At 33.7% G+C, this 12,273-nt stretch overlaps 1 protein-coding gene across 1 annotated transcript in view; it reads right to left on the reverse strand.

Moving 5' to 3' along the window:
- The window catches only part of TOPAZ1 (testis and ovary specific TOPAZ 1), a 36,125-nt gene that overhangs the window by 6,885 nt on the left and 16,967 nt on the right, over window positions 1-12,273 (reverse strand). The window contains exons 7-15 of the mRNA XM_066571611.1: window positions 11,529-11,614; window positions 10,681-10,818; window positions 6,367-6,430; window positions 5,089-5,240; window positions 4,790-4,882; window positions 4,376-4,491; window positions 3,439-3,505; window positions 2,288-2,462; window positions 699-799 (exon numbers count right to left, since the gene is read on the reverse strand). Of these exons, the coding sequence (XP_066427708.1) occupies window positions 699-799; window positions 2,288-2,462; window positions 3,439-3,505; window positions 4,376-4,491; window positions 4,790-4,882; window positions 5,089-5,240; window positions 6,367-6,430; window positions 10,681-10,818; window positions 11,529-11,614 (992 nt within the window). The remainder of the gene's footprint in view (window positions 1-698; window positions 800-2,287; window positions 2,463-3,438; window positions 3,506-4,375; window positions 4,492-4,789; window positions 4,883-5,088; window positions 5,241-6,366; window positions 6,431-10,680; window positions 10,819-11,528; window positions 11,615-12,273) is intronic.

Consider the following 12,273-nt stretch of genomic DNA (forward strand, 5'->3'; position numbering starts at 1 on the left):
AAGGTATTTCTTTGTGACCACTGGAATTTTACAAGATTCACGGAACTTAGAAACTTAGATTCAGTGGAAGAAAAGCACTTCAGCAGCTCTGGGGAGCAGGGAGATGACCAAGCACAGACATGCTATACTGCTTTTCTATCTTCCAGGCCTTATCCATTCTATTTGAGGTCAGATGCAGAAGCACCAGTGCAGGAAATTGCCCAAACTTCTCTAAATACCACTTCAGTTGGGAGGTCTCAGAATGCAACATGATTGTCAGGTGGAAGAAAGTAAGGTTTCTGGGAAATAATGCCATCATTATTTATATACTCAGAATTATTATATACTATACTATACTATACTATACTATACTATACTATACTATACTATTATATTATATATATACTCAGAATCTCAGGAAGGCCTGTCTCTTAGTTCAGATTCAACCTCAACTCAGAAAAAAACACAAAATGAACATGAGCAATCAGTTTCTAGGTTGTATGATCAAGTTATGATAGGCTCCATAGAAGACTACTGCTCAGAAAGGCACGATAAATGCGTTGGTCCAGCTGGACAGTTAGGAAGTACTAAAAGAGCAAGGAGGCAGGTGGGCACACCCAGTCATTCCACTAGAGAAACTAGAGTTTAAAATCCAGACGAGAAATTGCTAATTCTTTTTCTCTTTTTTTTTCCAGTCAGGCTCCTGTAGAACTGCATACCTTTATCCACTGCAGTACTTTGTGATACGAATACATTACGCTTATCCCAGTCCTTCCAATGAAAAGTCTGTCTGCTTTATTATGCTGGGAATTTTTTATTACTGGAAAAGAAAAAGAATAAGGCTTATTTATTTATTTATTTAACATGTAAATGCAGTTTTAAAGAAATTACACATTTCAAAAACACAGTAATTGTGAAAATACTAAATACATTTTCCGAAATATTTGCCATTGAAAGCAGCAACTTCCTAAGTCTTAACATCAGGAGAGTAAATAACTATAGTTTATTCAGACAGTATTTCATAGTAGTCCAAGTCATCCATAAAATGATTGGACACGTGATGGCATAATTTAGTAACATCATTATTTGTAAAGTAAGCTTTACATTTTATGGCACTATGAAGAAATTCTGGCAATTGCGGAACTGAGTAATTACAACCTCTTTTGAAGCACTTAGAATTTTTGAGCAGTGGTCTCAAAGTAGGGTGTGAGCACAACAATCTATTCAGTTGTGGGAAAGAAATATTTTTTGTACTATTAGAAAATAAAAATAAGCAAAATAATTTAAAATACAGTGTTTGTTCAATATTTAACTCGTATTTGTAATTCCTGTTTTTGTGTACGGTTTATAGAGAATTTAATATATTGGTGTAGTAGCACATGTATATAACATATAAATAAATAAATTGTGGGTCACTGCTCAAGAATTTTTTACTGATGGAGGTGCCTGTCAGTTGGGAGACCACTGCTCTAATAAAGACAGACTAAGTTCCAAGCTCCAACAAAATCTTCTCCCTCTGTCACAACTTGAAGCTTTTTTATGATATGAAAGTCCATGGTCAGAAAGGATATGTCACATATCTGGAATAAATATTCATTATGTTTTAGTAGATAATACAGGTTGAAAAATATCTAAGTAATCCTTTGCAAAACGATTTAATATTCCACTGACACTGTACCAAGCCTCAGTAATCTGCAAACTCATTAGGAAGAATGATACAGATATGCAAATGAAGGGGCATAGGGAGGAAAGAGGCAAGAAAACCTGCCAGAACCATTAAAACATTGGGTTCTCGAGCACCCAGCCCTTGCAGAAACCATTGATTCTTTGGAGAATAAAATAATTCTAAAAATCCAATTTACTTAAAAAAGGTAAAAATTATATACATGATATAACCTGTTCAATGTGTTTTAAAATACAGAAGTATATATATACTTACAGCAGTAAAGCTTATTTATGCTATTAATATGATGTAACATTTTCATGTGACACTTTACATGAAAATACTGAAATACATTTGCTGTTGTTCTGAGCCTAGGCCATTTTTATTGAAAGATCATGAATTCTGGGTTCTCTTTTTGATTTCACAAAACTCTACTGCTCCTCTTTCTGAATCTTCCTTAAGTGTAAGCATTTTATTTCTACTGGAAAACAGCTTGTACTGAACATTACAGCTGACTGTATTTACACCTCCAATGATTCAGAATATTGTAACATAAAATTAACTAATCATCAGAAAACTGTATGAATTAATTTTTTATCTCTTTTAAAACCTCTACGAAAAGCACTTCTTGCACCTTAACTTTACCTATATCAGCAAAATCACAAAAAGGGACTCCTGGTCTGTCTGTCTCAGAATCCTTGGTTAGAATTTCAGCAATAGATATAAACAATTTCTGAAGATCCTCAAAATGTTCACATCCAGTTCTTGCATTAAGATACAAAGCTCCCAGCTTTGTCCAATCCCTTTTTTCCTTGCAGTGCTGAAAAGGAGGTAAAGGATAAATATAAGCATACCTGCTTCCAGAAAACCAAACAGAAAATAAAGTGAAATTTGAGATATGTACCTGGGATAAGACTTAAAGGAGAAAAAATGCAGATGAAATGCTACTGCCAAGAACATTCATGGTCATATGGCAGTTACATGTTGCCAAACTTGCATGGACTGCTAATTACTTCTATCCCTCAAGAAATTAAATTCCTTTTTTCATGTCATGACCCCAATTGAGAAAGCTCATAACTTATTCATCCTATTTAGGAACTGGCATTTATTCAGTATTTTTTTCCCATGATGCATGCTGAGTTTATGGTTATTTTCTATATGAATTAGTCTTTTGCTTGCTAGATCACTTGATGACTTTGGTGTTAAAGGAGTAAAAAAATCACTACTGTTTTTTCCCTTTTTATATTTCAATCTCTGGATCTATACAGTATGTGTGATAATATGCAAACTATATTATAATTGTGCATAATGAGTAATCTGACCTTGAATATGAAAGACACAAGCATCCAAATAAAGAATGTTTTACAATATTTTCTTATTCTTTAACATACTGCTCAATGTTGTCAATTGCTTTGACAATTTTCTTATCTATTTTTATACCAGATATGAATTCTATCTGCCAAATAATGTATTAAATAAATTTTTTCGTGAGGAATGATGTACCACAACCAGTTACAAGCACAACAAATGTAAAGCAGAGGAAATAATTGCTTAAGTTACTAAATCTTTGAGTTTGATGCAAAATGAAGATAAAAAACTACAAGTATGTAAATCAAAAGACTGACATTACAGAAAGGCCAAAGACAGTTTTCTTTCTCCTGCACGTTAACTCTTCCCAAACATGGCTTTGCATAAGCTGACTATACTTGATAATAAAGCCCACTAATTAAAAAATGTATAGAAATTGCTATTTCATGTAGGTTTTAAAGAAGTCATGAAGAATGCACATACTGTACCTGAATTTCAGCCACTGCCAAGTTGAAGTCAAAAATCCATGTCTTTTCAAAATATCTTTCCTTAATTCTTCCATATGAAAAAAAAAGAATACTTGAATTTTAATACATCCTATTGAACAACAAATTATCACATATGAACATTATATAGATGTGATTTTTGATCCTATTTGCTTCACATTACACAAACTGCACACTGAAAACGCTCATTTAAAATCTTGCCAAGGGAAGTTAGCCCATGTATTAAACAAATAATTGAACAGAGCTATTTTCACAGATGCCGCATATTTGGTTTCCACTAAGAATCAAAGGTATGTTTATGAATCACAAATTTAGTTTCTCAACTTTTTTGTGTGTGTATTTGATGCAGACAATACAAATATGAAAAAGGATTACAATCTTGTTCAAGAGATGGGGAAGTATTAGCAGTTTTTGAACAGATTTGACATTTTGTCCAGCATATCCCAGCAGTACTCAAAAAATGACCCTCCTCCCCAGTAGTGTTGGCACAAATGTTTATGTAATCAAACTGTAAAGGAAACTAGAAAACTACTTCAGATTATAACTAATCCTAGAAGGGTTGCAGAAGTACCATTTGCTGAAGTGGGTAAGAGATATATTAATATTATAAATTATATATTAAACCATGATGTTTCTAATTTGGCTAGCTATATGAACTTCTATCACAGCTGGCAGCAAATTGTACAATGGTGATTGATATGGAAAAACTAATAATTGTGGTCAGAATCTAAATTTTGATTTAACAATGCTTGGTCTTTAAAACACAGTAGATTGACAGCACTTTAAAATACAATTGGGCATGATATGATAGTATTTTCATTCAACACATCTTTTAAAGATTCCACATAAATTTATAATAATAGATGCTGAAGAAGGAGCTAAGCAGCTATAATTAGAGAATATCTCCTTAAAGACATACCTGGATTTTATGTTCAAGACAGTACTCATTTCCCAACTGGAAACTTGCAATTGGCCAAGTAACTTAATAATGTAGTCAAAATGTTCTAACTCAAGGAACATACCAGCATCAATGAGCTGTAATATCAAACAAGGTAAGAAAAGTAAGCATATTAAAAGTTTTGATGACTTAATGCATCTTCAGAGGTAAATGGCAAACAACATTGGGAAGAACACATTGCAGTGAATCTCAGTCAAAAATGAAGGAATAAATGAAAATCTATACCACGAATCCAGCTACTCACAGTAACACTTCTCATATTATTTCAGTACTGGTTTTTAAATTGATATGTTAGAGTTTTCAAACAGGCAATATGTGTAAATATAGTATTTCAGAAATTCCAACAAGCAGCAGTAGTACAAATGAAACTCATACCTTACAGAAGATACTGATTAATGAAGGCACAGCATTTCTTATATTCAAAGAAGCCACATGCTCAAAAACTTTCAGAAGAACTTCTACAGCTGGCTAATATAGACAAAAAAGCACATTCAGTTTTGCAACTCCTTTCAATTAGAAAGTGTAGAGATTTTGTAATAGGGTATTCTGAATTACTCCCCTCACCCAAGATTTAAGTACCAGAGTAAAAACAAACCTATTACTATAAATAGCATAGTACTCAAAAAACTAAAATTATGAAACTAAGATTTAAAAAATATTACAAAGTCACCTACCAGTGTCTTGATTTGTACAATTACATTCAATATCTGAAATACTTCCTGCAACAAGCAGTTGTTGAGCAATGAAACAAGAAGATCATTCAGCACTTCAGAAGCAAAATCGACACCAGGAGTAACTTCTTTGTAATACTGCACAAATATCTGGACTGAAAAAGCAATTAAATTGAATTTCACTTTGGGGTTAACTGATGCTAACTATTTAAATAAGTTATTTCCTTACATTTTAGACACAGTGTAATGACAGCTTAATTGTCCAAGATACTATGGAACAGGGATAGGAGAAATATGAGTGAAAGGATCCAGTTTGAATACAGTATTAACCTTACCAGAACCAAACTGACTATTCTGAAATATGTTGTATCATTGAGCTGAGCACTGTAAGCTCTGTAGGTTCCCAGCAAGTTTAGCTGATTTGGTGCAGCACAAGAAGAATGCACAAACCCAGGTTAGATTTGGTACATGCATCAAGGTAGTACGGCCTTTCCAGACAGGAAGCTCTAGAAGTGCTGTGTTACAGTGGATGGTCTTACAACCTGTTCCAGTGCCAGCCTTCCTTGACAAACATGGCCTGCTGGTATCCAGTGTTACCCATGTTAAAACACTCGTGCTCAGCACGGGAACACTGCAGCACACGGAGCAACTGAATTCCCCATTCTCATTCTGCTACACTCTAAGAAGCTTTCAAAAACTTAGAGATGCTCAGGACCAGTATAAAAGAAATCACTGTCCAGAGTAAAAACAAAACAAAAGCCCTTTCTGACTGAACTCAAAAGCTCAGATGGGTCTGAATGAACTGCCGTCCCTAAAATGCGTTACTCACAATCCTTTGCATATATGGTGTAAGGACTAAACTAAAGCTGTTGGGGGTGGGTGCAGAAGCAACACTTAATTTCAAGAGCTTCCATTCTCAACTTTTTGGGTTTCTAATGTTTAGCCAGGGTGTTCAAAAGCACCTTAATAAAATTTAGGTTCTGTTAAACCTCCTACCTGCCCTATTTACATATTTCTACTCCCAAGTGTAGTTACAGTCAGGTATGTTCTTTTTATGTGGAAGTAAGATTTCTAAGAACCTCCTGAGCTAAGTGCCTACCAAAATTTCTACCCTTACTGGGAAACGGAACCATTAAAACACAGGGATTGAATGTATTCTTTAATTTGAAGAACTTTTTATTCACTGCTGAAGTGGCAGCCATTTCTCTTTTGACAGCCTATTTAATTTACTTTAAATAAATAAAGTAACAAAGATCATCAACAGCTACTACTATATCATACCTGCACGTTTTAGGAGGCCTGATTCTTTGATACTAACGTATGTCCTAAGAATTGCCATGCAAATCTGTAAAAAAAGAAAAAAATTACAGTAAAATGTAATTTCAGTTTATGCTGAACAAAAGAACTACTCACAAGCATGAGCTCTATTATATAATGAGCTTTACATTGCTTCCATGTAAGCCATACATACTGATAAATGATTTAAGAAGGTAATGGGGTCTGTAGGCAAAGGCTCTGTCAAAAGGCCAGCAAATCAAACTGAAAAATAATGCAGATGCAATGTTCGGGAAAGAGGCTGCTGGGACCACAAATGTTTGCATGTGTATGTATATACTCATAGCAAACAAAAAAAAAGAAGAAAAAAAGAAAATTTGAAAATGCAGTTACTTCAGAGCTAGCATAAATGTGGCAGACTGTAAACAAAAAAAGGGAAGCAAAAACGTGAAAGTGAAACATGATAAGTAAAAATTCCATGAATGTACCAACTAAGAAATCAAAAAATCATCCAGAAATGAAGTTGGTAACACCAATTGTCACAAAGAATCATTCATAAGGACACAGAACAAAAAGCTGAGAACTAACTTGATTTAATGAGCCATTTCACCACAGATTGAAGTGACTAAAAACAAGAAAATCCACACCTAGATATTTTAATGTTATTTAGTATTGGAACATTCTTGTCTTAACCTCTTAAGCTGTCAGCTTTGTGATACTTACACATTTTACATATTTACATACTTACACTGCTAAAAAAGACTACTGATGTTATATCTTAGAATTCCAAGTTCAGGAAAACCCCCACCTCCTTTTAGAAATTCTCTGTCACTTCTAGAACATTTACAGTCTTTCTGCACAACAATGTAAATTGGTCATATTTAATAGTATTTTGTGAAATAGTTAAACGTCAAGAGACAGAAAATGCCCTAAATTAGCAGTCATGGTAATACATAACTGAATCAGGTTTACTTTTACATGCAACTTCAAAATGACACATGAAGTTCATTATGCAGCAAATTAATTATCATCAAAGCAAAAGATACTGGTTTACGGCCAAGACATCTTATTTTAAAGCCATTAACCTGTTTAGAGCATCAAGCCAAAGAATACAAAAATGATACATCTAAGTATAAATAAAGCTTATTGTTTTTATTTGGAAGCAGTATTGCAATGTTGAGCTATATTCCAAGATATACCTTTTAGAAAATCATGTCAAATTTTTGATCATTAATTTATGTGAAGTGTCACTTGGGAACAGGTTAACTCACTTAATCCAAATCTATACTCCCAGGTGGCTGAGGCCATTTCCAGAATAAACTTTAGCTTAGAGTAAGGAAATTAGTTTGCTTTCTTATGGAATCCATTTTTTTCCTTCTTTGGACTGACTCCCAAAAAAGGCCAAGATTGCATCTGGAGCTCTGACTGTTCCAAGTATTAGTGAAATTGCTTGCACAACCACTTGTAGTAGTATTCAATCATGGGACATGCTGTATTACATTAATAAAAGAAACTAAATGTGTTATTCATTTACACCTTCTAGAAGGCTTCAGTTGATTTAGTTGTTCCGATTTTGAAAGGTGTAACTGCACCCACAGACTATGTAAAAATGTCAGAATCTTTAAATTTTGAGTTAGCTGTAATAGATTTTGAATGTAGAAAGAGATTATTCCTCTTTTCAAAAGGCAGTATATATCACACTATTCTGTCATCTGCCAGTTGATTCCATGACTCATTTAACATGACAATTTAATAAAACCATAATAAAGGCCTCTGTGTTTTATAACACCAACCAACCAACTCTCCACTAAGAGCATGGTCCTACTACAATAACACAGAGGTGCTTATTCAGAAGAACAAGCACAAGAATTCACTAAATACTCCAGCATCTCCCAGCCAGTGCCCACTCTGTTGTTTAATAAAGGAAGAAACCCCCATACTGCAGCCTTTATCTCAGTGAGATCAAAATCAGGATCCTTCTTAAAGGAATGCTGTGGAAGCTTTGAGATGCACAATTCCTATTCAATGTGGCTGAAACTGACCAAAAGGTTCAAAGGTCATTTAGTGGTGGTTAGAGACAGTAATAAAAGACAGTGTAGAATCACATTTCTTTAGGAAGACACATTAAAAAAATAAAACCAAAATCCACCACAACAGAAGCAAATATCCAAGGCCCTGAAGTTTTAAGACAACACTAATGAAGAAAGAAATATTCCTATTTTATATCCTTTTTGTTTCCAGTTAGGAGGTTCAAAGGATGAAGGAAAAGGAGAATATGAAGTCACAGAAAGTAAAAACTTCTTAAATGGATAGGAGTAAAAAAAATGAGTGAGGTTCACAAAGAGAAATACAGGCTTGCATAACAACATGTTTTGAAACCACTTATTTAACCATGAAATGATTGCCCGTGCCACACTCTGAAATGTCATTTGAGCAAAACAATTTACTGTATTAAGCTCAGTGTGTCTTGCCCTTTCACTGAGGACCATGGAGTAGAATCCAGCATCATCTCCTTTATCCTCTTCTCCATCACTGATACATATTGTTAAGACCCACTCTTCCCTTAAATACTCTGGCAAGTATTTGAAACAGTCTTCTGTTTATCTAATACAAAACAGATTTCACTGTTTGAAAATGAAAGGCATCTTAAAAAAAAAAACAAACAAAAAAATTGATAACTTGTACAACTTGCTGAGCTCAAGAATATGCTGATTTTCAAAACATATGATGTTTTTACGAATTCAAGCATGGCTGTGTTGTGTGATCAACTACAACTGTAAAGTGTTAAATATTAGGAAGTTATGCCTTAAAGCATCAACCAGTTACTTAACAAAAAAGAAAAAATATCATTATGGGGAAAAGTATTTCTCTTCAAACACTCAGTGACTATTATCAGTGAGAACACTGAGCTCTAAGCAAGTGGACTATCAGTCTGCATAAGAGTTCTCCTGAAGAGATGTATTCCTCCTGGAATAAATGATCCTGCATAAAATCAGATGCCTTTATAGCTTCTTTACCTGTTTTTCTTTTATGCACTTTGGTGCCATCATGAGGTGCTTGGCCTACTATCATTTTTAAATGGACAGGTCTAAAAACATAAATACATACACAAATGAACAAAACTCAGGCATACTTTTAGACTACCAAGAAAGTTTGTCTAGGTTTGGTGGGTAGAAGTGGTAAAGTCTGCTGGAGTGCTGTACCACAAGTCAAATCAAATGGAATGGATTTTTAATAGTCTTAGGCAAACAATTCTTTAATGGGCCTGTAATATAATGAAGCAATAAAAACCACAATAATTCAGATAAACTAGCTGAAAATTACAAATATTCACAACAGCCTGCCAAAGATGTATCACACTTGAGAAAAAAGGAAAAATGTTCCATACAAAATATATATAAAAGAGAAAACATTAAGAAAAATAAAACCAAATTACACTGATGTATTTTAAAAATTTGGACACAGTATATTTAAGATATCAGGAAGATGGACAAGCTGCTTTAGGTGTTAATTTTTTTTAGCAACCATGTCTAAGAGGTTAACTGTGAGTTATTTTTTTACATTTTGATTCTGGAATTTTTTACTTACTGACATCAATGATAAAATTGCACTCATACCAGTAAGAAGGTAGGTAAGAAATAAATCTTGTAAGACTTGAGGAGGACAAGTTAGGCATTTTTTATTGGTTACCTGCTTTGATGTTTTTATTTGCTTCCAGTTAAGTCACAAAACTTTCATACAGCAAATTTCAAAATCTTATTACTTGTCAGTACAACTAGCTTGCCTTGCACATTTCTTGGAAGTATTAAACTCAAAATGCCTCTGTTAAATGATTTGAAAACATACTTACTTTGCCCATCATTGGAAAACTATTCTTGCTTGCAAATATTATGAGAATTGTTGCTCTATTTAAGGAGATTACAGCATTTTAAAACAAACACGCCTATTGTTGCACAAAATATTCAGAAGGTAATATACCATAGATGGCTTTTGGCTTTAACAGTACATAGAAAGTCTTTGCAAAGGTTTGCTTCAAGTCTCTGATGCTCAGGGTAGAAATGTCTCAGAATCTGCCCATTCTACTACTCTGTATTTGTACAGCCTAATTGTTGATACGTGTTAAAGCATCTACTAGTTCAAAATTACACCATGTTTAAAAAAAACTTTAGAAGATCTTGAGAGGAAGAATTTCTCAACAATTTTTTCATTCATCAATCTCTGATTGATTACTTCCCATATATAAATGAACAAATATGATGCTTTGATTTTAAAAAGTGTTCACATTTAGAATATTTTCCTTACTTCAGTAATTTTTTTTACCTTTTCATCCCCTTGTCCTGGAACATGACAGAACCAACATTTTGTTCTTTCACACCCACGTGAAGTCATGAAATAATATCTGCAGTATTTACGGGGCAAGTTAAGTGCATCAAGGATCTGCTGGACTGAATGAGAAGCCTGGAATACAATAAAATTACAACAAGCAGAAAAAGCCAAATAATATTTCTTGAAAGCAAACATGGTCTTTGTTTTTTAAAATTTAAAAATATCTACAAACTATAAACAAAAGCAGAAAATGTGATCTATAATTCAGCCTCTGAAACAACCCTCACCTCTGTACTGTACTTGCAGCATTTCAAAGGACACAAAGATCAATCCCTTGCCATGTCACATTACTGTCTAATTCAACAAAAGCCTGTCTTGAAGACCACAAACAGGGATAATGCAAGAACTGCTAAATGAGATGGACAAAGAGTAAAGAGGAAGGAGAAAGGTGACAAGTTCCTGCACAGCTCTGAGTAATCATCTGAGAATTTTGGGACATCAATTTCCTTAACCCTTTTCCAGTGCCTAGCATCATGGATAAAGCAGGCTGTGTTGAACATGTGAAACCTTGTCTGCTTTTCAGTTCTACAAACACCAATAAAGCAAAAATAATTATTTGATTTTGCTTAAGCTGAAAACAGAAATCAAGAAAAGTTCACTGTGAATAGCAGCCCCTTCATCACTGATTTTGTTCTTGGAAATTATACTTACTCAGTGATAGCATCTTTAAAGGTGTAAAAACATAAACATATACAGATCCACAGTTTCTGACTTGATACATGGGGAACTGTCTGAAGAGCCATAAGAAATTTAGTGCCAAAGGCAAAGATTTAACAACTCACACTTGCATTTTTCTCCATCTTCCATGGCTCAAAATCTCCACAATTCTTCAATGGCAGTGAAGTACTTATCCCCAAAGATTTGTAACCTAAAAATTAGGATGAGGGCACAAATCACATAATAAAAATGAATCATACTGAAACCACTCTCATTTATCTTATTTTCCTTTATATTTATAGTTCCTTCAAGTCACAGCAATGATTAATGAAAATTTGATTAATGCAGTCTAAAGCCAGTAATTTAAATTACAGTTTTCTTAATTATCCTAAAAGTGAGACTTTACACAAACTTCAAGAGTAAGCACATTTAAATTAAAAACTTCACTACTTTATCCAAGGATCCTGCTCTAACTTACAGAGATAAGAAAAGGAATAAAAATATCCAGAAGTTTTAATTTCAAAACCTACCCACTTTATCAGTAATCTTTGCATTCCAACATCACTAGCCCTAAATTTAAGCTATTTTTTCTGAACTGATAGAAAACCTTTCATATTCTTATGTTTTAAGCAATGCAAGTAGAAAGTTTAAGCCCAGTGTAAGTTACTGGTTTCTTAACCATGAAACTTGGTTTTAGAACTTTAATTATTATTGAATGACAGTTTTCTTTCTTTGAAAACCGAATAACGTTAATGGAAGATAAAAGTTAAAATTTTCAACTCCATATCTAAAGACAAATGAGTTTCTGAATGCCCTGCATTCTAGGATTCTCATCTGGCCCCTTCAAAGAACTGAGTGCCCACAAGACAG

This window comes from Molothrus aeneus, chromosome 1, assembly GCF_037042795.1.
Source record: "Molothrus aeneus isolate 106 chromosome 1, BPBGC_Maene_1.0, whole genome shotgun sequence".
NCBI lineage: Eukaryota > Metazoa > Chordata > Aves > Passeriformes > Icteridae > Molothrus > Molothrus aeneus.